Below are 21,747 nucleotides of genomic sequence, written 5' to 3'. Positions count from 1 at the left end.
CTTGGAATATAGCTGGGTATAAATAAGTCTCACCCCTTTGCCTTTGAAATAATCAACTTCTATTTTTTTTTTTAATTTTGTATATAGCAAATATTTACTATTTCTTAACTTCGATTTCTCACTGAAGACAAATCTATTTTATTTTTGTACATTTTTCATCTTTTTCCTGCCTGTGAGTCACAGCTATGTATGCTAAATATATAAACTTGCAATGTGCTGAATAACCTTGCATTTTACATGAATTTTAATGTAAATACTCAAACAGTTCAGATGAATCCAGTCCATCTGAATAGGGACTCACAAAATTTTGGTCACCAGGAAACTTGAGGAGCCTACTTGCTGGTGGATTCCTTTATATTATTCTTTCAGAAGGGCTGACTGTTTGGTGTTTAAGTTCTGAGCTCAGAACCCTTTTTCTCTAACTCCTCCAGGTAAATCTTATTCTAATCTCACTCTAGACTTTTCAGGTTGCTGCGGCAACCAAGGGGGCTTCTGGGTGTCTTTAACCACTTCACATGAAATGCGCTTCTCCACTGTCCCAGGGACGCTGGGTTTACTTGGCCACTTTAGCCTTTCTTACAAATGCAGAAAAGCCACAACCCACTGCTGACCCATCTGCCATTCGTATTCCTGGAGAATGACCGTGGAAAGTTATTTATAGTCATTGTTTGGAATGATTTTATTAAAATACTTTGCATATTTTCAGAGAAGAATTATTATGTGATCACTGCTTGGTAGTGGTTTAGTCGCTAAGTCCTGTCTGACTCTTTGTGACCCCATGGACTGTAGCCCATCAGGTTCCTCTGTTCATGGAATTTCCCAGGCGAGGATACTGGAGTGGGCCGCTCTTCCCTTCTCCAGGGGATCTTCCCCACCCAGGGATCAACCCACATCTCCTGCATTGGCAGCTGGATTCTCTACCACTGAGCCACCTGAGAGTTTCTGATCACTGTTTGAGAAAAAGCATTAAGGTCACTGCAGAATCTGGGTGCATTTGGTCCGAAACAGGTACCAGAGAAACGCACTGTGAAATGAGTAAGGAGTGGCTTGATGGAAATCGCATGCTCGCGTGTGATGCATCTACGTGCATGCAGAGGGCACGTGCTGCTCCTGACCATGTGGTTTCAACCCAACGAACCAAAACAGGAGCTGATGATGCCAAGTATTGTTTTACATTACATATCTGGGTTTAAGTTGTTCCCTGGTTGGTGACTCTGAGATCTCTTTATTCCTTAGTCGTCTTCTGAGATTAAAGCTGACTACCTGTCAATTATCATGGACCCGGATGAAGTTCCCCTGGATGAGCAGTGCGATCGGCTCCCTTACGATGCCAGCAAGTGGGAGTTTGCCCGGGAGAGACTTAAACTGGGTAATGTATTTGTTCCCTGGATTCCTAAACCTGCACCAAGCACCCACGGCCCACAAAACACTGTGCTCTGAGGGAAGCAGAAGTAACTAGATGCAGGATTCTACCCTCTAGTTGCTCAAAAACCAGCAAGGGAGATGGACACAGAGATAAAGAATTCTCTGGAATGGTGAGACAGCAAGTCAAAGGGACAAGGCAGCACCTGTCCCTTCTTTCAGCAGTCATCAGGCATCTTCACCGAGCAGCTGACACCCATCTCAGTGGTAGGGATGCAAAGGTGCTTGAGTCCATCCCCTCGAAGGGAGAAGGACACAGACATGAGAGCAGATAAAGTGAAGGGGAAGGGAGCGATTAGTTTCAGCAGCGTCTTATAGGCACTGTTAAATAACAGAACTTCTGTGGATGAGAAAATGGTGAACATGTGCCCCAGTGTTCATTGCAGCACTATTTACAATAGCCAAGACATGGGAGCAACCTAGAGGTCCACTGACAGATGAATGGATAAAGAAGTTGTGGTACATACATACAATGGGATATTACTGAGCCATTAAAAGGAATGAATGAGTCAGTTCTAGTGAAGTGGATGAACCAAGAGCCTCTTACACAGAGTGAAGTAAGTCAAAAAGAGAAAAACAAGTATCATATATGCTAAGTCACTTCAGTTTTGTCCAACTCTTTGCAACCCTGTGGACTGTAGCCCTCCAGGCTCCTCTGTCCATGAGATTCTCCAGGCAAGAATTTTGGAGTGGGTTGCCATGTCCTCCTCCAGGGGATCTTCCTCACCTGGGAATGAAACCACGTCTTTTACATCTCCTATATTGGCAGGTGGGTTCTTTACCCCTAGCCCTACCTGGGAAGCCCCGATCCCATGGACTTTAGTCTGCCAGGCTCCTCTGTCCATGGGATTTCCCAGGCAGGAATACTGGAGTGGATAGCCGTTCCCTTCTCCAGGGTTTTTCCCAACCCAGGGAGCAAACCCGTGTCTCTTGCACTGAGGGCAGATTCTTAGCCATCTGAGTGAGGGAAACCCAAATACCATGTATTAACACATATATATGGAATCTAGAAAGATGGTACTGATGAACCTGTTCACAGGGCAGCAGTGGAGATGCAGACATAGAGACTTGTGGACACAGCAGGGGAAGGAAAGAGTGGGACAAAATGAGAGTAGCTGGAAATCCATATATGACCATGTATAAAATAGACAACTAGTGGGAATTTACCACAGGACACAGGGAGCTCAACCTGGTGCTCTGTGACAACCTAGAGGAGCGGGATGGGGTAGGGGCTCGGAGGGAGGTTCAAGAAGGAGGGGACACGGGTACATCTATGGCTGCTTCATGTTGATGTATGGCAGAAACCAACACAACATTGTAAAGCGATTATTCTCCAATTAAAAATAAATAAAATTTTTTTAAAAATTAGAAAGTGGTGACCTGGAACACAATTCAGAATGGGGAGGTGCAGGGAAACCGAGTACTTGGTGAAAAAGCTGGTGCTTGGCACAACTGCGGATCAAAAAGCCCCGTTGCACGAATCTATAAGTTACATACTTTGAATTTCCCTGGGTGTCTGAAATGGCCAACACAGAGAAGAAAGCCCTTCTCTTTCATGTTTATGCTCCACTGACAGAAAGGGAAGATTGCTGTTTCCCAGGTAACAGGGATGCTGTCAACACCAGGTAATGTGCTTTCCCTCCAGCTCAGCCCCCAAGTCCCTCCAGCTCAGAGGTCACAATGCACGTTACTCTTCAGCCCAGGAGCTACAGAACAACAGGAGCCGCCAAGACTCCAGATACTCAGACAGTGGCTTCTGAGGAATCATTAGTATTTGGAACTAGGGAGAGATCGTGGAGCCAGCGGCGCTTGTTACTCGGTGCAGAGCTCTTGTTACAAACGCAGTCGCAAAGCCGCCCCTCCCCGACACACAGACTGTATGGGGGGAGGGGAGGGGACGGAGGGATTTTCTTGTCGTTCTCTTGGGCTGCGATTCATGGGGTCGCAAAGAGTCAGACACGACTGAGCAACTGAACTGAACTGCACTGAACTGGGCTTGATTCCACCTTTATTTCTCCCTATATGAGAAAGAAGACTTGGTTGGCCCCAAGAATGTGTGCTGTTTGGCTTGGGGGAGAAAATTGGAAATCAGTTAAAAAAAAAAAAAATCAGTAAAAAAAATGCTGGAAAGACAGGCGAAAGCCAGCAATGACTGCTGATGGGGACAGTGTGGGGGTCAACTAAATTTAGAGTAGTTCGGGGCAGGTGGTATACCAGATGAGTTCCTTCTGTAAGTCTAAATTACATGGCAGCTGGCCCAGACCCCCCCACCCCCACCCCCAGTGACCTTGGCAGGAATATGTGATGATTTCCCCACAACTGTAAGCCATTCTCAGGCCACACTGCTTTCCAAAGGTATTAGTCACAAGCAGACATGCTTCTGTACAGGATGCAAGAGCTTTCCGTCCCATTCCTTCATTCCTTGGCCTAGGACCACTATGATCCTTGATGGCCCATCGAGGTAGACTGTGAACCAGAATTCCCCCCGGGGCTCTGTGGGTTTAGATAAGCCCATTTCAGAAGATGCTCCGTGCTAGAGATCTTATAGTTCTCTTCCCTCCCAGAGTTGCCAGATGCAATAATTCAGCTGACAGGCATGCGAGTGTCTCTGATGGGTGAGAGTAAGTGTGTCAGACAAACCAGCTTGGCCTTTCAGTGCCGAGTGTGGCTCCAAGGGCCAGGGGAAGCCTCACCCCACTTCTATGGGAGCAGAGAGGCCCAAATGTGTTTCTTAAGCCAAGTAGATAACAGAACAATCTGAAGTCACGTCTGACAAGTGAAAGTAACCAAAATGATGTCTGGATGGATGAAGAGGAAAAGTTGGTTTGATGCGAGAGTAATAATGGGTTACAAATATAGAGAAACACACAGACCAAATGGCTTCTGATTTCAGCTGTGTCTTCCCTCTGGGTTACGACCGCAGCCCTGGTGAGAGAAGCTGGAAGTGATAGCATCTGAGAGACAGACAGGGCTGGGGTTGGGTCCAGAGTATTGCTACCACTGAAATTCCTGGAATCCAGAACTAAAGAAACTTATTTTATTAGTGATTCCTCACCAAAGCTGGGAGAAAATTCAACTCCTGTATATTTATCACAGAAGTTGAGATCATGTCAAACAGGGGATCTTCCCATTGGAAGATAAAGTCAGAATTACCTACCATGGGAAAGCACACAGGATGTCTGAAATCTGGTGAGTGGCTTGAGCCTGGGCTGCTTCTGCCTCCTGGAAGACCAGCCTGGATGCCAAGAAGGGCTCAGCTCCAGGCTGCTCTGCTCTCCCCAGCCACCCTCCATGTCCAGGGACCCTAACCAGTCCCTCTCACAGGAGATCCCGGTAGTATTCCATTCCATAACAATGACCCAGCACTTTTCCAAGCTAGCTAGTGGCATCCAGGTAGCACCAAGGAGGATTAAGGGAAAAGAAGGACAAAGCGAGGTCAAGTCCAGCGTGGCAGGGCTCCCCTGACACTGGAATTGTGGGTCCGCCAGAAGACCGCGATGTATCAAACGATTAAAGAGCCTGTAAGAGCTTCAGGCTGTTTTACGAGGTGACAGTCAGCTTCCAAGAGAATAAATGAAAAATCTGAAGGAAGTCAAGTGAGAACAGGTTCGTTCTCACCGGTCAAGGCAAAGTCCTCAACCCACAGAAGTTGACATCATGTCCGACAGGGCACCTTCCCATTGGAAGACGGGAAGTGTTTTGTGCTGACAAGGAAGGGAATGCGTGGGGGCTGGAGGTGTGGGGATGAAAAAGACGCGGCCTGCCCCAGACAAGCAGGAGTCTGTGGACAGGTACCCAAGACAGAGATGCTCTTTATCTGTTTCAGGCTCAGGACAATTTTCACAGGAGACAATAGAAGGTGATGCAGAAGAAAAGGTGTTCTTTTACCCTATGAAAGCAAGGATTAAGCCTCTAATCAGAAAACACCAATTTTTACAAATCTGGGGAAGGCATTTGCCAGCGTGCTTCCCGTATCCCATTTCAGGGTCCACTTGACACTCTTGTATGTAAGAGAGAAGCCCTGATTTCGCTAATTATTGGACACTTTGATCTGAAGAAGGAAGCAGAGACTGTATCCTGGCCCATGAGCATGCCTTGGGAGGAGGATCTCTGTCAGCATGACAGGTACCCCTCTGACACGGGGAGGAGTGTCATCTTACCAGCGTCCCCGTGAGACCCAGGCAGGGAGACGCCTCTGATGACACGTGACAGAGCTCTTCCCACGTCCTTACTGGATGCTGGGGGGTGGGCAGTGGAAGACTCTAAGTTGAGGCAGGTGAGGATACTTTGATACCGAGGAGTTGTGCATGCAAGTATAAAGGTTCCAGTGGGATGAGGACAAGGAGAGCTTCATTACAAACTTTCCAGGAATCTTAACAAATAACAAACTGTGTCCTTTGGGAAGGAAAGGAGGGAGAGAGGAAAGTTAGCTCACTGAAAACACATTATCAGAACAGACCGAGAAAGAAGTGGGGCCAGAGGTGCTGTGTTAAATTAACACTGACTACCAAAAACATTACTTTGCCAACAAAGGTCCATCTAGTCAAGGCTATGGTTTTTCCAGTAGTCATGTATGGATGTGAGAGTTGGACTACAAAGAAGGCTGAGCACAGAATTGATGCTTTTGAACTGTGGTATTGGAGAAGACTCTTGAGAGTCCCTTGGACTGCAAGGAGATCCAACCAGTCCATCCTAAAGGAGATCAGTCCTGGGTGTGCATTGGAAGGACTGATGTTGAAGCTGAAACTCCAATACTTTGGCCACCTGATGTGAAGAGCTGACTCATTTGAAAAGACCCTGATGCTGGGAAAGATTGAAGGCAGGAGGAGAAGGGGACGACAGAGGATGAGATGGTTGGATGGCATCACCAACTCGATGGACATGAGTTTGAGTAAACTCCGGGAGTTGGTGATGGACAGGAAGGCCTGGCATGCTGCAGTCCATGGGGTAGCAAAGAGTCAGACATGACTGAGCGACTGAACTGAACTGAACCGAACCAGGATTTAATTTTCATCAGAAGCATTTTGTTGGCTTCCCCTACTCCACAGCTCTGCCCCCAAAGAACAACAGGTGACTTCTTTGGCTCACTCTTTCTTCTGCCATACCACGATTGAGGGGTACTGGTTTCCTACTGGACAGGTTGGAGTCATCTACCTGTGTCCTGGAGATGAAGAAGGAAGCACTGATCAAAAAAGGGGAGAGATGCCCTCCTCACAGAGCATTGTTCAGCTGTGCATCCCACGGGCCCCTCCAGTTAACTTAGGACTGTAAGAGACTTGGTTTGAGCATCTCACAAACTCCCAAATGCACCTCTCCCTTCTGTACTAATGCACAGGGACCCTGATGCCCCATGCACCAGGTTCTGGGAAGATTCAGGCATGGTTCTTGCCCCTTTGAGTCTAGTGGTTTCGTTCAAGGGTGAAGGAAACAAACAAATGTGGTAGCAGTCATTAGAACATAACATACCACGGAAACCACGAATGAAACCTCAAACTTTGTTATTGCACTTGGCAACCACCTCTCCTGTGGTGAAACAAATTGCTACCCGGGGTTGAGGGGCGCATGTTTTGAACCACAAAGATTTGTAATCATCATGTAAAGACACGTTAAAAATATTCTGCCTGGCAAGGAAGTCTGAGAAATGCCTTAAGTGATTTTTTGGTAGCTCTGACGCATCATTATAGCCAATAGCAGTAACCACCCTTGTCAGTCTGTTCCCTTTGCTGAAACACGGGTCAGAAGAAATAAGCTTAAGTGGCAAGAAAAGGGGTTTAGTTTAAACATAGGGGAATTTTTGTGGTAATGATGTTATCAGACGATGGAAAAAACCAACTGCAGATTCTGTAGCCTCTCCCCCTGGAGAGGGACTGTGTAAAAGAAAACGGGCCATACAGCTGCCCCAAATGTCCTGGAAGGTCCTAGCCTCGCTGTACAGGGCAAGGGCCACATGGCAGTGCAGTAAAGAGTTGGAAGGAAGATACCACATAAATGTGTCCCTAACCCATTTGGGGTCTGTTCATTGGAGATTCCCTTCAAAGCTACATGCCACACATACACACATAGGGAAAAGACCCTTTCTTCCTGAAAAAGACTTAAACCGATACTGCTGCCTTGGCAAACAAACCATCTTCTTTCCATTGTAGGCAAGTCACTCGGAAGAGGGGCTTTTGGAAAAGTGGTGCAAGCATCGGCGTTCGGCATCAAGAAATCACCCACCTGCCGGACTGTGGCTGTAAAGATGCTGAAAGGTATGGATGCTCTAACTGGGCTTTCAACTTCCCCATTACGTTCCCTGTGTGTTGGTACTAGTGGAATGTGGCCTAGCAGCAGACAGAGGCCATGTCTGCTCTGGCCACATAACTTTCTTCTGCTGGAAGACCCTTGACCTCTGGAGCTTTCCATGAGGCCACCAAGAGCTCAAAATAAACCTTGTAAGTGAAACAGTCCAGCAGTATCCATGGGAAAATGATTTCCATCAAAGATGTTTCTCCTACCACGTCTCAAACTCTTCTAGGCTACCAGGGACCTAAGCTCACAGTAACCACAGGTATGAATTTTTGGAGCGGTCCCCTATGACATTACAATGGAAACTTGGCTGTATGTCTAAATCTCAAAGGCTCAGCTGGGGCTTGAGCTCACCATAAAGACAATGAAGCTAGAACGAGTGAGTTGATCAGAACGTCAAGCTATTTTATAGGATCAAGTCCTGTCCATAAAACATTTCCTCTTTAGAGATTTAAAAACAAATAAACAAATTATCTTTCTACGTTGACAATACTATCACTCTGTGAAGCACTGGGAGGTGGGTCAAATGACAAAGCGATTTACAACCACCACCCTAAGATGGAGTGAAAATGAAAACCACTGAAAATCTCATAAACCAAACATCTCCAAGACACACAGCTCCCCACTGCAGGGGTCCCCAACCTCCAGAATCTACCATCTGATGATCTGAGGTGGAGCCGATGTAGTAATAACACAAATAAAGTGCATAATGAATGTGATGCACATGAATCATCCTGAAACCATCTCCTCCCCTTTCCCCCAGTCCATGGAAAAATTATCTTCCACAAAACTGGCCCCTGGTGCCAAAAAGGTTGGGGACCTCTGCTTTAAAGTGCAGAAAACACTTCTTCATTGTGATGAAATGGTCATGTTACTTCGATGCATTTTAAGGTTCCCAAACCGAAAGAATCCCAAACCGAAAGAAACAGGACTGAAAGCCCACAGGGCAGTTTTCAGCTTTCCAGCGTTGCTGACACATTGCCAGGGGGTTTTCAGGCACAGGAAGCTCTGCTCTCAGCCAAGCAGGTAGCTGGCAGAGTCCAGCTGAGAGACCCACTCGCTGCGGGGGGGATGGCAAAGCCTTCACCTTCATCCAGCGCTGACACCGTCACTGCAGAAAGCCCCATGTGGTGATATTTTCCATTTCAAAAGCCTGTCGAGTGACGGCTCTGATAAAGCTCTACAAAAAGCCTGAAGGTAGCCAGGAGAAAGGAGTTTTGCATCCACGAAACAGGAGGATTTGTTCAAGGGGAACTACCCAGATGATCACAGGCATTTCTGAGATCATCCTGCATTCCAGCACCCCACCCTGGACACCCCCAATCCCAGGGTCTAAAGAGAAAAGGCATCAACACATCTTCTATGCGAGAAAGCACCAGACTAGGTATTAGGTTATGGAAAAACCCAAATGAAATTTCTGGCCAACCCTATATACTTTAATATGGTAGCTTGAATTGCATGAAATTGTCACTTTTCTTATTTTTCTCTCTAGAGCTTCTGTGAGGTAGATTTTATTATCTCAGTTTGCAGAAAAAGAACCAACACCCAGAAAGGTTAAGTAGCCTCTGCAAGGCCACACAACTCAACCATGCAAAAGTAAGAGTTCGGGTGCAAGGCTCATCCCCCTGACCACACACACACACACCTCAGTGCTACAGAAGGGCTGCCTTCTAGAAATGATCCATTGCTCCAAAATCCTGAAAATGATTCTGGTCTGTGTTTTGGAGGCAAGCTGGTATCCAGCCTTGAGATAAGCTGACACTAAATCTGAAAGCATCTTCTTCCTTAGCTAGTTTTGCCTCCCTGCTTACGACCACACACAGGGAGACAAAACTAGCTGAGGAATAAGATGCTAGAAGGGGCAAATCAGCTGCCCATGCTTGTCTATTATAGGCCCAAGATAAAAGCCATGACCCTGCCTATAAATGGAAAAATCTGAGCCAAAGAACCTGGTTTTCCCTCTGTGCCAAAGGGGCATCAGGGCGTGGAAGCATGAATTTGAGGGGGAAATTCTGACTTGAGATTTTCTTTAAAGGCCCAGAGAATCTGTTCTATGCAATACAAAAATAGTGTGTATAATATCTTAATAAAGGCTTATCATTTTTTTAAGCCAGCAGCCTTGACTGCAAGAGATTGCCAAATCACCCACTATATAACATCACTAAAACACTATTTTCATTCAAGCTTTCTTGTTTAAGTTGGTTGGCCATCTGTTTCTAGGAGACACTGGAAAGGCAGAAGGTCAACCAAAGGCCATGACTCAGAAGCTCTTTCCAAGTGCCCTTGAGCAAAACCTTTAACCTTTCTGGGCCTTAAGCCCATGTCTGAGATGAGAAGAGTAATCATGTTGTTTATTTGTCTAACGAATATTTGTTGAGCATCTACTCTGAGCCAATCCCAACTCCACTGGGAGGCTTCTAGTGTTTATCTGGTTATTATTAAAAAATGACTTGTGCTTATGAAATTCCATTCCAATATCCACCACAATGTGAAACGCACAGCCTTCCACTCACTTCTAGGACTGTCCTACAGAAACACACACGAGCACAAAGATCACAGGCTGTTTATTAAAGAATATTTGTAATGGCAAAAACAAAACACAACTGTAGACCATCTAAATGTCAGGAATGCCATTAATCAATTTAAAAGAATGAGAAAAGTCCATCACATTTAAAAGGGGGGAAAGCAAATTATATACATCACATTTGCTTTTATATTTTAATATATGATTCCATTTATGTAAACAAACAAAAAAGACTTTTGATTGGCTACATATATTTATAAATGCATAGAAAATGGTCTGAAACTCCAAGTGATTAACAGTGGTTACTTCTAAAAAGGTAACTGGGTTTCTTTTTTTAAAAAAAAGGTAACTGGATTGGGATGACTTTCACTTTTTACTCCATAAACATCATATTGTTGAAATATTTTAAAGCAAGCCAATATGACTTATTTTAAACTTTAAACATAATTTGAAATTTGTTAATGCTTTATAAGTTAAGCAATAAGAACAGACAGACAGGACAAAGTTAATCTAGGCCTTAGACTCTGCTAATTCTTAGACTGACGTTGTTTATCTCTGAGAATGAAGCTGAAGTCAGATGCTTACGGACCCTCCTGACTTGAGATAACCTTGAGGAATCCAGGGAGGAAGAGGTTACAGGGAGAACATAACACACAGAAGAGATGTTTACAGCAGGGGCCTCTCTGCCCTTGCAGGCCCCTCTGTGCCTCTCCTTTGTAATTCTCAAAGTGGGGAAAGTGAGAAAAAGAGGAGATGTGGGCGCATACCTGCCTGGAAGCTTCTAGCTGGGCCTGGTTCTGACAGAAAGAAGCCTTGGGTGGGCGCTCCCACAGGGCGCTCCCACCAGGTGCCCAGCTCCGAGTCAGCACCTGACCCTCGGGACCTGGTCCACCCAGAGCGATGTCCAGTAACTGACCCCACACCACTCCAGCCTCACTGTAGCCCAGAGGATGCTGGCTCAAGAGGGTGGAGGAGTGAAAACAGGCTGGAGACCAGCCTTTCTGCAGAGCGTGGGGAAGTCCGTGCAGTGAGAGCTGAGAGCCGCTCACCTCCGAGGGGAGGAGGGCCGCCCTCGAGGAGAGAGCCCCACTGTCCCGTCGTCCTAACTCTCCCTTACCCCTCACACAGAGGGGGCCACGGCCAGCGAGTACAAGGCTCTGATGACCGAGCTCAAGATCCTGACCCACATCGGCCACCATCTGAACGTCGTCAACCTGCTGGGAGCCTGCACCAAGCAAGGAGGTAGGTGGGAGGGGGGGCTGCTCTTCTCCGGGTTCACACGCCAGGGCAGCTTCTCTGTCCTCCTACCCTTCCCTCCACCCCCTGGAAGACGGCCTCCTGTGGTCCGGAGCAGTCTGTCCCAGGATGGAAGGGGCTCCCATCCTGGAAATGCCTTCCCTGGATGTTTACCTTAAAGGTTCCAAACAGAAAGACTCCCTTTGAGACCTGTCTGGTTCTGATGAACCAGACCCAGAAGGACACCCATGATGGGAGCCGAGGTAAACTCGCAGAAGGTGGGCATTCCAGAAGCTTCCTCCAAGGGAAGGGATGGCTCCAGGAAGGATCCCAAGAGAAGGAGGGGCCAGCCATGGCCTTCAGACAGGCCTCACCCACCCAGGCCAAGTGCAGGGACTGGGCTGTGTCATGACCGAGGCTCCCACAGGCCTTTCCAACCTCCCCCAGGGCAGGGCCCGCAGCCAGGAGCCCCTCTGGGGCCACGTCTTCTTTGATCCAGAGCCTGATACTGTTCTTCCCCCAGGCCTTGAGCCTGGTTGGATGAGTGGTGGGGAGGACCGAGGGGCCTGGGGGAAGACTTCAGGGCACCCAGGGACCCGCAGTGCAGCTCTGGGGTCTCCTCCCTTCCCAGCCCTCTTGCTTCTTTTGACCAGAAGTTGGCAAGCCACGGCTGGTCAGCCTGTGGGCTACATTTGACTGTTTGAAACAGCTGGGGGATGGGGCAGGGTGGGGGGGGGGGTGGGCGGGCGGGCAAAAGAAGTATATTTTGTGACATGGGATAATGTTATGAAATTCAAATCCCTGAGTTTGTAAAGTTGAAACACAGTCACTCAAGGGTGTCATCCAAGCCGCTCTCAGGTTACAGAGGCAGACTTGAGTAGAAGTGTGGCCTGCTGCTTAGTCACTCCAGTCGTGTCCAACTCTTGGCAACCCCATGGACTGTAGCTTGCCAGGCTCCTCTGTCCATGGGATTTTCCAGGCAAGGATACTGGAGTGGGTTGCTATTCCCTTCTCCAGGGTTGTGTGGCCTACTGAGCCTCAAATATTTATCTTCTCTTCCTTTATAAATTGGCTGATCCCCACTTTCGATCTCGAAATCCCCAAGGCAGTCTCCATGCAGACACCCCAGGGGAGGGGAGGGGGAGAGTAGAGAAGTCAGGCCAGACAGGACCTGGGAGAAGGGGTGATGTCCCGAGGCTGGGGGCAGGGAGGGTGGTGCCAGTCACAGGCAGAGCCCTGACCTTGCCCCAACTGCCCTCCTCAAAGTTCTCTCTCTTCTACTACTCTTCTTTTTTTTCTGCTTCTTCCCCATACTCCTCCCCCATGTCTACTCTTGTATTTTTAAACTCTTTCTCAGGTTCAATTGAAAAAGAAATCTCACTCCTAAGTTGCATCTCCCAGAAAATGTTAGTCACCAAATCATGTCTGACTCCTTCGTGACCCTATGAACTGTATCCCATCAGGCTCCTCTATCCATGGGATTCTCCAGGCAAGAGTACTGGAGTGGGTAGCCATTCCCTTCTCCAAGGGGTCTTCCCAACCCAGGGATTCCCCCAGAACTTGCTAACATAAAAACAAGCCAGTGTGAGACCTCCAGGCCTACCGAAGCTGGCAGATGACTGGCTGAGCTTGTGTTGCTTTGGTTGCAGGGCCCCTAATGGTGATTGTTGAATACTGCAAATATGGAAATCTCTCCAACTATCTCAAGAGCAAACGGGCCTTATTCTTTCTCAACAAGGTAAGGAACTTCTGGGTTGGGGATTTTTCAACAAAGAATTGAGTTTCCATTCAGGCTATAGCAGCATAGTCATGTCTAGTAGTCATGTACAGATGTGAGAGTTGGATCATAGAGAAGGCTGAGCACCAAAGAACTGATGCTTTCAAATTATGGTGTTGGAGAAGACTCTTGAGAGTCCCTTAGACTGCAAGGAGATCAAACTAGTCAATCCTAAAGGAAATCAACCCTGAATATTCATGAGGAAGACTGATGCTGAAGCTAAAGCTCCAATACTCTGGCCACCTGATGGGAAGAACTGACTCATTGGAAAAGACCCTGATGCTGGGAAAGATTGAAGGCAAGAGGAGAAGGGGGTGACAGAAGATGAGATGGTTGGATGGCATCTCCGACTCGATGGACATGAGTTTGAGCAAACTACAGGAGATGGTGAAGAACAGGGAAGCCTGATGTGCTGCAGTCCATGTGGTTGCAAAGAGCTAGGCACAACCAGAGCAACTGAACAACAAAAATAATAGCATAAAACAAGAAAATGTATTTTTCCATTGCCAACTAAAGAAATGTTGCTAGCTTTCCATCTGGCTCTATAAGGACCGAGTCATCAGCCACTGCAGTCGCTCACCTTTGTTCTCAGTCGCTCAGTCGTGTCTGACTCTTTGCATCTCCATGGATGGTAGCCCACCAGGTTCCTCTGTCCATGGCATTTTCCAGGCAAGAAAACTGGAGTGGGTTGCCATTTTCTCCTCCAGAGGATCTTTTGCTGACCTTTAAAACACTCTGAAAGGAGTTCAGGTGGAGATTAGAAATAAGGCAATCTGTGCCCTGGGAAAACTAGCAGAACAGGCCTTCAGATAGTCACATATTTTCACAGGAGAAATTTTTTAGGAACCTGTATTTTTTTTCTCTTTCCTAGTCAGAAAAGCCCTGAAACCATTAACTAAGGTATCTGTTCCCTGGGACTAGCAGCAGCCTTCCGCCTGCGTATGTTCTGGGTTGCACGCACTATCTTGACCAGAATCACGTGTAAACGGACCTCCCCTAGCACCTCAGAGCTCTCTGCAAGGCTACTCCCAGACCACAGTCCTCAGAAAGACCCTAAATAAACCTGACTCACGGTTCTGAGGTTGTGCTTTTCCTCAGTCAACACCGTCAATGACTAAGCTTAAAACACAGTCTCTGCTTTTTCCTTTAAAAGAAGTTGTTGTTGTTGTTGTTTTTTCCCAGAAATTAATTTAATATTGTAAAGCAATGACACTCCCATAAAGCCGAGAGACAACAAGGAAGCAAAAAAAAAAAAAACCTCTTTCTTTCTGTGCTAATATATCACACTCTTTTTGTGGCAAGCACAGAGACTATTTGATCCCACTGTGTGCAGTGATAGAGATTAAATCTACTAGCCATCTATCTAAATGTCAAGTCATCTTGATAAATTTCTCTCTCCCCATCTCTCTCTCTCTCCCTCCCCCTCTCTCCATATAGACCCAGACATGCACAAATCACTTAGTCTCTCGTATCTTAAAAGATGATGGCAAGGCAGATTCTTTACTGTCTGAGCCACCAGGGAAGCCCAAACCCAGATGGCATATTAAAGGGCAAAGACATCACTTTGCTGACAAAGGTCCGTCTAGTCAAATCTATGGTTTTTCCAGTAGTCATGTACAGATGTGAGAGTTGGACCATAAAGAGGGCTGAGCGCTGAAGAATTGATACTTTTGAATTGTGGTGCTGGAGAAGACTCTTGAGAGTGCCTTGGACTGCAAGGAGATGGTTAATCCTATAGGAAGTCAACCCTGAATATTCATTGGAAGGACTGATGCTGAAACTGAAGCTCCAATACTTTGGCCATCTGATGGGAAGAACTGACTCATTGGAAAAGACCCTGATGCTGGGAAAGACTGAGGGCGGGAGGAGAAGGGGATGACAGAGGATGAGATGGTTGGATGGCATCACCGACTCAATGGACATGGGTTTGAGCAAAGTCTGGGAGACTGAAGGACAGGGAAGCCTAGCGTGCTGCAGTCCATGGAGTTGCAAAGAGTTGGACACGACTTAGCAACTGAAAAATAACATGATAAGAATCTTAAAGCCGAAAGGGATCTTTGTGATCAGCTAGTCCATACTCACATCACAGACGTGCCTAGAAAGTCCAGCAGTTGCCTTAAGGACATGAACTTGGCAAAAGATAAAGTCAAGGAGAAAGAACCCAGCTCTTCTAATGTCCCTTCAATACTTTTTCCATGCACTGTCCTGGGTAAGAAGAGGGGAAAAAAACATAAGAAAAAGTGGAGAATGGTACCCTGGACTGAGAGTTGTACAACTTCTCTTCAGTCCTGAAATCCTGGGCTGGCTTCAGGAAGAACTAAGCCAGCAAGAATACCCCAGGGACCTGGGCAGGATGGAACGTTTGCGTTCGTACCTCCTTTGTTTGAAGAGCCTGCTTCCTTCTCAGGCTATATTTAATGATTCACCTCCCTGTTGGTGGAGCTCAGTGTTTTCGTGGAAAACACACAGCTGTATTTCACATTTGGAACCTAAAGACATATAAAGAGAAGGTGAAGGAAAAACCGAAAGGCTGAATCGAAATGGGCTATTTCATTTTCCAAATAAATTCACTAGGATCTTTAAATATTATTTGTAATAAATCCAATGGATTCTGTCAGAGTCCCAAAAGTTCAGTAAATCAACCTTTATTTACCAGAAACAGTTACCAATGAGCAGAGCTAAATATACCATTTACCAGGAGTGGGGAAGCGGGGGTGGGGTGGGGGAGTCTGAGTTACGGTCCCTGGAGCTTTGCCAAAGAGTCAAGAACTTTTCACCCCAGCACCTTCCCCTGCCCACTTCTGTCCTGGAAAGGGTCGTGTGGGAAATAAAATTTCAGTCCCCAGCTGAGCAGAATCAAATCTAACTGCCTCAGGGCCATACAGTAACCAGAGTTAACATTCTTTACCTGCTCTCAGGTGGGTCACCTGGATGGCAGCGGGGGTTCACTCTGAGGATTAACTCCCTTCTGCTGCAGGCACAAGAGGGTCTCTTTCCAGGGGCAGGAGCCTAGAGACCCTCTGCGCTTCCAAGGTTTTGGGGGCTGAAGCTGTCGTGTCTGTCCTCTGCTTGCTCCCACTACGCCCTCTAGTGGACGGACCACTCCCACGTAGTGATGCTTCCAGGAAAAACCAAGGAAGGATGGGGAGCCAGCCCGGCCACAAAGCACAGGTGGTTCAGGGGACGCCTTTGAACCCCAGTCCCCCGACAGCCACCCCTGAGCCAGGTACACGGTGGACTCACGAAGCCACTGAGAGTGCTGTTTCTAGAATCACAGCAATTAGATGAATTACTAAAGATGATACCCATCTTTTCTGGTTCCACCCAAAACCAACAACTCCTGTGAGTCCATACATAAGACGATAGAGCTTTTCAGATGTGGAAAAGGAAATCTCAGAAAAGCAAGGTGGTTCGCTACTCAAGATCACCCACTTAATGAAAGAGTTGGATACACTCCAGGGCTCAGATGCCCAGTTAAGAATGAAAGGCATTTTCTGCCTTTGTTAGGATCAGGCTACATCTTTGAATGGAGGGGAGAAGAAGAAATGGTCACGTTCCCTCCTTCTCCAAGGAAACCAGACACATTGGTAACTGCAGCCTCCTCTTATTACTCCCACTGGGGATTATAAAGCGTGGTCTCGGGTTGACTGGGGACCCTTTTCCATCATTCCATATCTTTCCCAAGATGGCGCACAGGATGGAAAAGTGCTTACAGGCACAGAATGGAGTTGGCCAGACCTGGGTTCAAGCTTTGCCGTCTATCAGCCGCATGTGACTTTGATTATTTGACTTCTCTGAAATGTATTCCTTCATGTATTGTAAGAGCTACTTTGTAAAACTGTTGGAAAGATTAAACGAGAAAGCGTACCTAAGACTCTTAGTGTGCTGGCTCGCAGAGTAAGTGCTCAGTAAACAGCAGCCGCTGTGAATATTCCTTTATCCCACCTGAGATGCTACCCAGAAGCCCAGGCAAGAGTGGAAGACTTCCCACCCCCAGGGGGCAGCCGGCTACTAGTTCACTAGCCCTTCTCTCAGAGGACATCCTCCCAACACAGGCAATCGCTGGCCTGAGGGCCCAGTCTCCCTGCTGCTGTACCGTCCCTTTCATCACTGTCTTCCTTGGTCTCTTAAAAGGATGCAGCCTTACACGTGGAGCCTAAGAAAGAAAAAATGGAGCCAGACCTGGAGCAGGGCGAGAAACAAAGACTAGACAGCGTTACCAGCAGCGAGAGCTTCGCAAGCTCCGGGTTTCAGGAAGATAAAAGTCTCAGTGATGTTGAGGAAGAGGAGGGTAGGTATTAATTCCTTCCTGTCCTCCAGTCTGAGATATTTTTACAACACACTGTGCATCTCTGAAATTTTTTTCTTATTTATCACCCTAATAAACATCCGTGAGAGACTCGAAGGCTAATGTCCTGGGGAGATAAGATTTGAATTTAGATTATTTCCAGAGTTACTAATTTTGACAGGGAACTGTACAATTGTCTTCCCCCCAGGCCTTTGTGTCTTAATGGATCATCCTCCTGCCCCCTGTCCCCACCCCCCAACACTTGGGCAAACCGGGCTAGAGGCCTGGAAAAATGTTGGATATTCATGTGGAGACTGAAATGCTCTCAAAGATGAACTCTGATCTGTTTGTTGGTTTGTTTTATGTTTTGCTAATGCTGTTCCAATAAACTGGGATTTGGTGGCCTGACAAGAGCCTTTACAAACAGCTTCGGTTTTAATACTTTCCAGATTTTGACGACTTCTACAAGCAGCCCATCACTATGGAAGATCTGATTTCTTACAGTTTTCAAGTGGCCAGAGGCATGGAGTTTTTGTCCTCCAGAAAGGTCAGCTCTCACTCTTCACTGTTTTGCTTCTTTGCTGGGCCTGGATGTGTGGATATACACACGGGCAAGCACAAACCTTCGCTATAAGTTCACTTTTCCTCATATTTGCTAGTATGTAGGCCCTTAAATGGGCTTCCCTGGTGGCTCATTGGTAAAGAATCTGCCTGCCACTCAAGAAGACGTGGGTTCAATTCCTGGGTCAGAAGATCCCCTGAAGGAAAAAATGGCAAGCCACTCCAGCATCCATGCCTGGAAAATCCTGGACAGAGGAGCCTGCCAGGCTACAGTCCATAGGGTCACAGAAGAGTGAGATACAACTTAGTAACTAAACAACAACAGGTCCTTAAACGTAGAGTGAACTTCACAACACACTCCTTAGTCTGTCCTGATGTGAGGGAGGAGGTTTGAGAAATGACTCTTGGGTACCAGTGAAAGTGTTAGTTGCTAAGTCATGTCCTAGTCTTTGCAACCTCTATGGACTGTAACCCACCAGACTCCTCTGTCCATGGGATTCTCCAGGCAAGAACACTGGAGTGGGTTGCCATTCCCTTCTCCAGGGGATCTTCCTGACCCAGGACTCCTGCATGGCAGGTGGATTCTTTACCGTCTGAGCCACCAGGGAAGCCTTGTGGGTAGGGTACCAGTGGGTAGATCTTAATTCCAGGAGAAGAGCTGCTTTGCTGGGTTTCAGACTAGATGATCCCAGCATCCATGCTCCATGTTTTCCCCTAGCATGCCTCCAGAACTGGTCAGAATCTCAGAGTACACGGCCCCACATCTGTTAGCTCATCCCAGGGGAGTCCTCCTAGGAAACTCCAGCTGGGTGGTGATCTGGTCTCAGCAGCTCAGGATAAAAGGCTATGGGGAAGTCGAACTCCCTGGGAGAATGGACGGCCAGCTCTGTTTACCTGATGCCATCCTGCAGCACCAGGGCAGAGAGGATTCGGGGCACTCCTTGACTTGGGGGCCTCAAAGGGGTCTGAATTTGTAGAGAGAAGTGCTTCATGTTTGGGGCGACGCCATGTGCACAGAGAGCTGGTCCCTTCATGTAAAGGAAGCATGTGACATGAGTCCCCGAGTTAAGAACAGCAAGAAGGCGCAGGAAATTCCTGGATGAGATTAAGACAGCATCGATAATGGCACTGATTTTACTCTAGTGCATTCATCGGGACCTGGCCGCACGAAACATACTTTTGTCTGAGAACAACGTGGTGAAGATTTGCGACTTTGGCCTTGCCCGGGATATTTATAAGAACCCCGACTATGTGAGAAAAGGAGATGTAAGTCCAAAGTTTGATGTTTGTTTGACTCATTGGGGCCCTATCATTCCTAAACCATAGACCAAAGCCCTTGGTAAATATTTACATTTCCTTGGCAGAGGTCCCCAAACAACAGCCTGTGCAGACAGGCTGGCCCCACGGCCTCTGGACCCAAGGGTGCTCGCACAGGGCTGAGAGAGGCCCTGCTCTCCTCCTCCGGTCCTTCCCTTGGCCCCAGCCCAGCTCCTGTCCCTTGGACCCTTGACTGCTGGTCAGTAGCCCTGCCGAGCCCATGTCAACCCCTCCTCTGCCCCCCCGGAGGGAGTTCCCCAGGCAGCTGGGAGAACAGCCTGGACTCTTCCCCTCAGATAAAGCTGGGTGATGGATTCGGCAGGTGTACACGTCTCAGGAAAGGGTGGGGGTGGCCGTCCACATGACCTCACTGGGGAGGAAATCACGTCCCCCTCGGGTCCACCCTCCTGCCCAGCATCTCTGCTGGCTCACACTGGCCTCTCCTCCCTCCCGTCTCTGGCAATAAGTGTTATTTCCACTTTCAGAGCTGACCTCCTGTGTCCTCTCCCCTCTGGCCTTTACCCTAAAGGCTTCATTATGTCTGGGTCTGGGCCCAGACAACTACTCTCTGCTCCTGGCTCTCAGAGCGAACACACAGGTCATCCAGAGAGCTTGTTAAACTGATTCCAAAGTCTTGAGTGGGGCCTGAGAACGTGCCTCTCTCTAACAACTTTTCAGGTGCGGCAGACTCAGCCAGTCCCAGGATTCTACTCTGAGAACCACACTCCCCTGTCTCTCTCCTTTCTCTCTTTCTTTAACCTCACTTCCAGGCATGCAGGATCTTAGTTCCCTGACCAGGGATGGAACACATATCCCCTGTGTCGGAAACCTGGAGTCTTAACCGCTGGACCCCGCTGGGGGAGTCCCCCCCAGATTCTTTAAAAGGAAAACAACAACAGGCTTTCCTCGAGAGCCCTGACTTACAAAGCTGGCAACTACCTGGGTGTCTGTCTGTGCTCTTTCCTATGCATCATTCAGCCTCTCCCCAGCCCTCCCCGCTCTATTTTTCTCTGTCCCCAACTCATCCCAGGGTCCCTGTCAATCTCCATCCCTATGAAGCCATAGGGCCGGACCCACTGGGACTCCCATTTCAAAACCAGTCACACGGGGCCCTAAACACTGTCTATCACCTTCCTTCTTTTCTGTGCCTTTGCCCACACCTCCCAGTCAATGACTTAAAATCCTGTGTTTTATATCGGAATGCCTTTCAAAACTCCTCGTTAAGAAAAATTCCTGGAAATGATCGATTTCCCAGATATCTTCTATCGGGTTGGTCAAAAAGTCTGTTTGGATTTTTCCATTAGATGTTACAGAAAAACCCCAAGGAACATTTTGGCCAACTGCATAATTCGCAGGGCTCTTTCCCAGGTCCACGTGGAGTGCAGGCTGTTTGGGGAAGGAGGCTTTCTTACAGACTCGGGTGCTCTGGGCACAGAGGAAGGGCTTACTAAACAGTTACTGCCCATCATAGGGATGAACACAGCACACTTTCAGGGCCACACTTCGGGCTGACGCGCAGTCTCCGTCCTAGGAAACCGTGCTGCTCCGGGAAATGATTTAAGGCCAAGCGTTATCTGGGAGGTGACCCCTGCGTGCTCGGGGCAAATGTGCTTTGCTTGCATGCCCTCCTGCTCAAGGCCTCCCTTCACCCTTTTCCAGACACGACTTCCTCTGAAGTGGATGGCTCCCGAGTCCATCTTTGACAAGATCTATAGCACCAAGAGCGACGTGTGGTCTTACGGAGTGCTGCTGTGGGAGATCTTCTCCTTAGGTGAGTCTGGCGGCAGGAGGAGAGGGGACAGCTGCCCAGAGCTGAGCGTCCGCCTCCTCTAGGTAATCACCTGGGCTGCAGCAGCCGCTAAAACCCATGCGGGGGCTCAGAGCGGTGTGCCCATACGTGCCTGGACCGCAAAAAAACACGCAGGGGGCTGCAAGAGAGGTCCGACTAGAATACAATCTCCAGTCCCACTTACCTCCAGCCAATCTGGCTATCCCTTCCCTGTCTTCCTAATTCCCTTCCCTTGTCCTAATTCCTCAAACACCCAGACTCTTTAATACCCATACCTCTCTGCTCCCTGCATCCTTCCATCCAAAACCCTGCAGAATTTCCCAGGAAAGACCCAACAAGCTCAGCTCACCCCCTGCCTCTGTTCAGCAGGGCTGGCCCCAGAAGACAGGTCACACAGGATGAATGGCAGAAATGCTGGTTGTGTGCGGGTGCACTCAGCTTCCACCACCATGCACTGCGGTGGCTAAAAACCTGGTCCCAGGCCCGCGCTGCCAGATGCGTCCGGCGCCCACATCTGGCTGCAGACGCGCAGCTGATGCTCCGAGGCC

At 48.0% G+C, this 21,747-nt stretch overlaps 1 protein-coding gene across 3 annotated transcripts in view; it reads left to right on the top strand.

Annotated features, from left to right (window-relative positions):
• Positions 1-21,747, top strand: part of FLT1 (fms related receptor tyrosine kinase 1) — a 206,106-nt gene that overhangs the window by 164,246 nt on the left and 20,113 nt on the right. For all 3 annotated transcript variants that reach the window (XM_044927306.2, XM_006078571.4, XM_044927307.2), the window contains 8 exons: positions 1,237-1,369; positions 7,566-7,670; positions 11,360-11,473; positions 13,117-13,205; positions 17,379-17,535; positions 17,982-18,079; positions 19,237-19,359; positions 21,070-21,181. In XM_044927306.2, the coding sequence (XP_044783241.2) occupies positions 1,237-1,369; positions 7,566-7,670; positions 11,360-11,473; positions 13,117-13,205; positions 17,379-17,535; positions 17,982-18,079; positions 19,237-19,359; positions 21,070-21,181 (931 nt within the window). The remainder of the gene's footprint in view (positions 1-1,236; positions 1,370-7,565; positions 7,671-11,359; positions 11,474-13,116; positions 13,206-17,378; positions 17,536-17,981; positions 18,080-19,236; positions 19,360-21,069; positions 21,182-21,747) is intronic.

Source organism: Bubalus bubalis, chromosome 13 (genome assembly GCF_019923935.1).
Source record: "Bubalus bubalis isolate 160015118507 breed Murrah chromosome 13, NDDB_SH_1, whole genome shotgun sequence".
Classification (NCBI taxonomy): Eukaryota; Metazoa; Chordata; class Mammalia; order Artiodactyla; family Bovidae; genus Bubalus; species Bubalus bubalis.
This window is presented reverse-complemented; position numbering and strand designations above follow the sequence as displayed.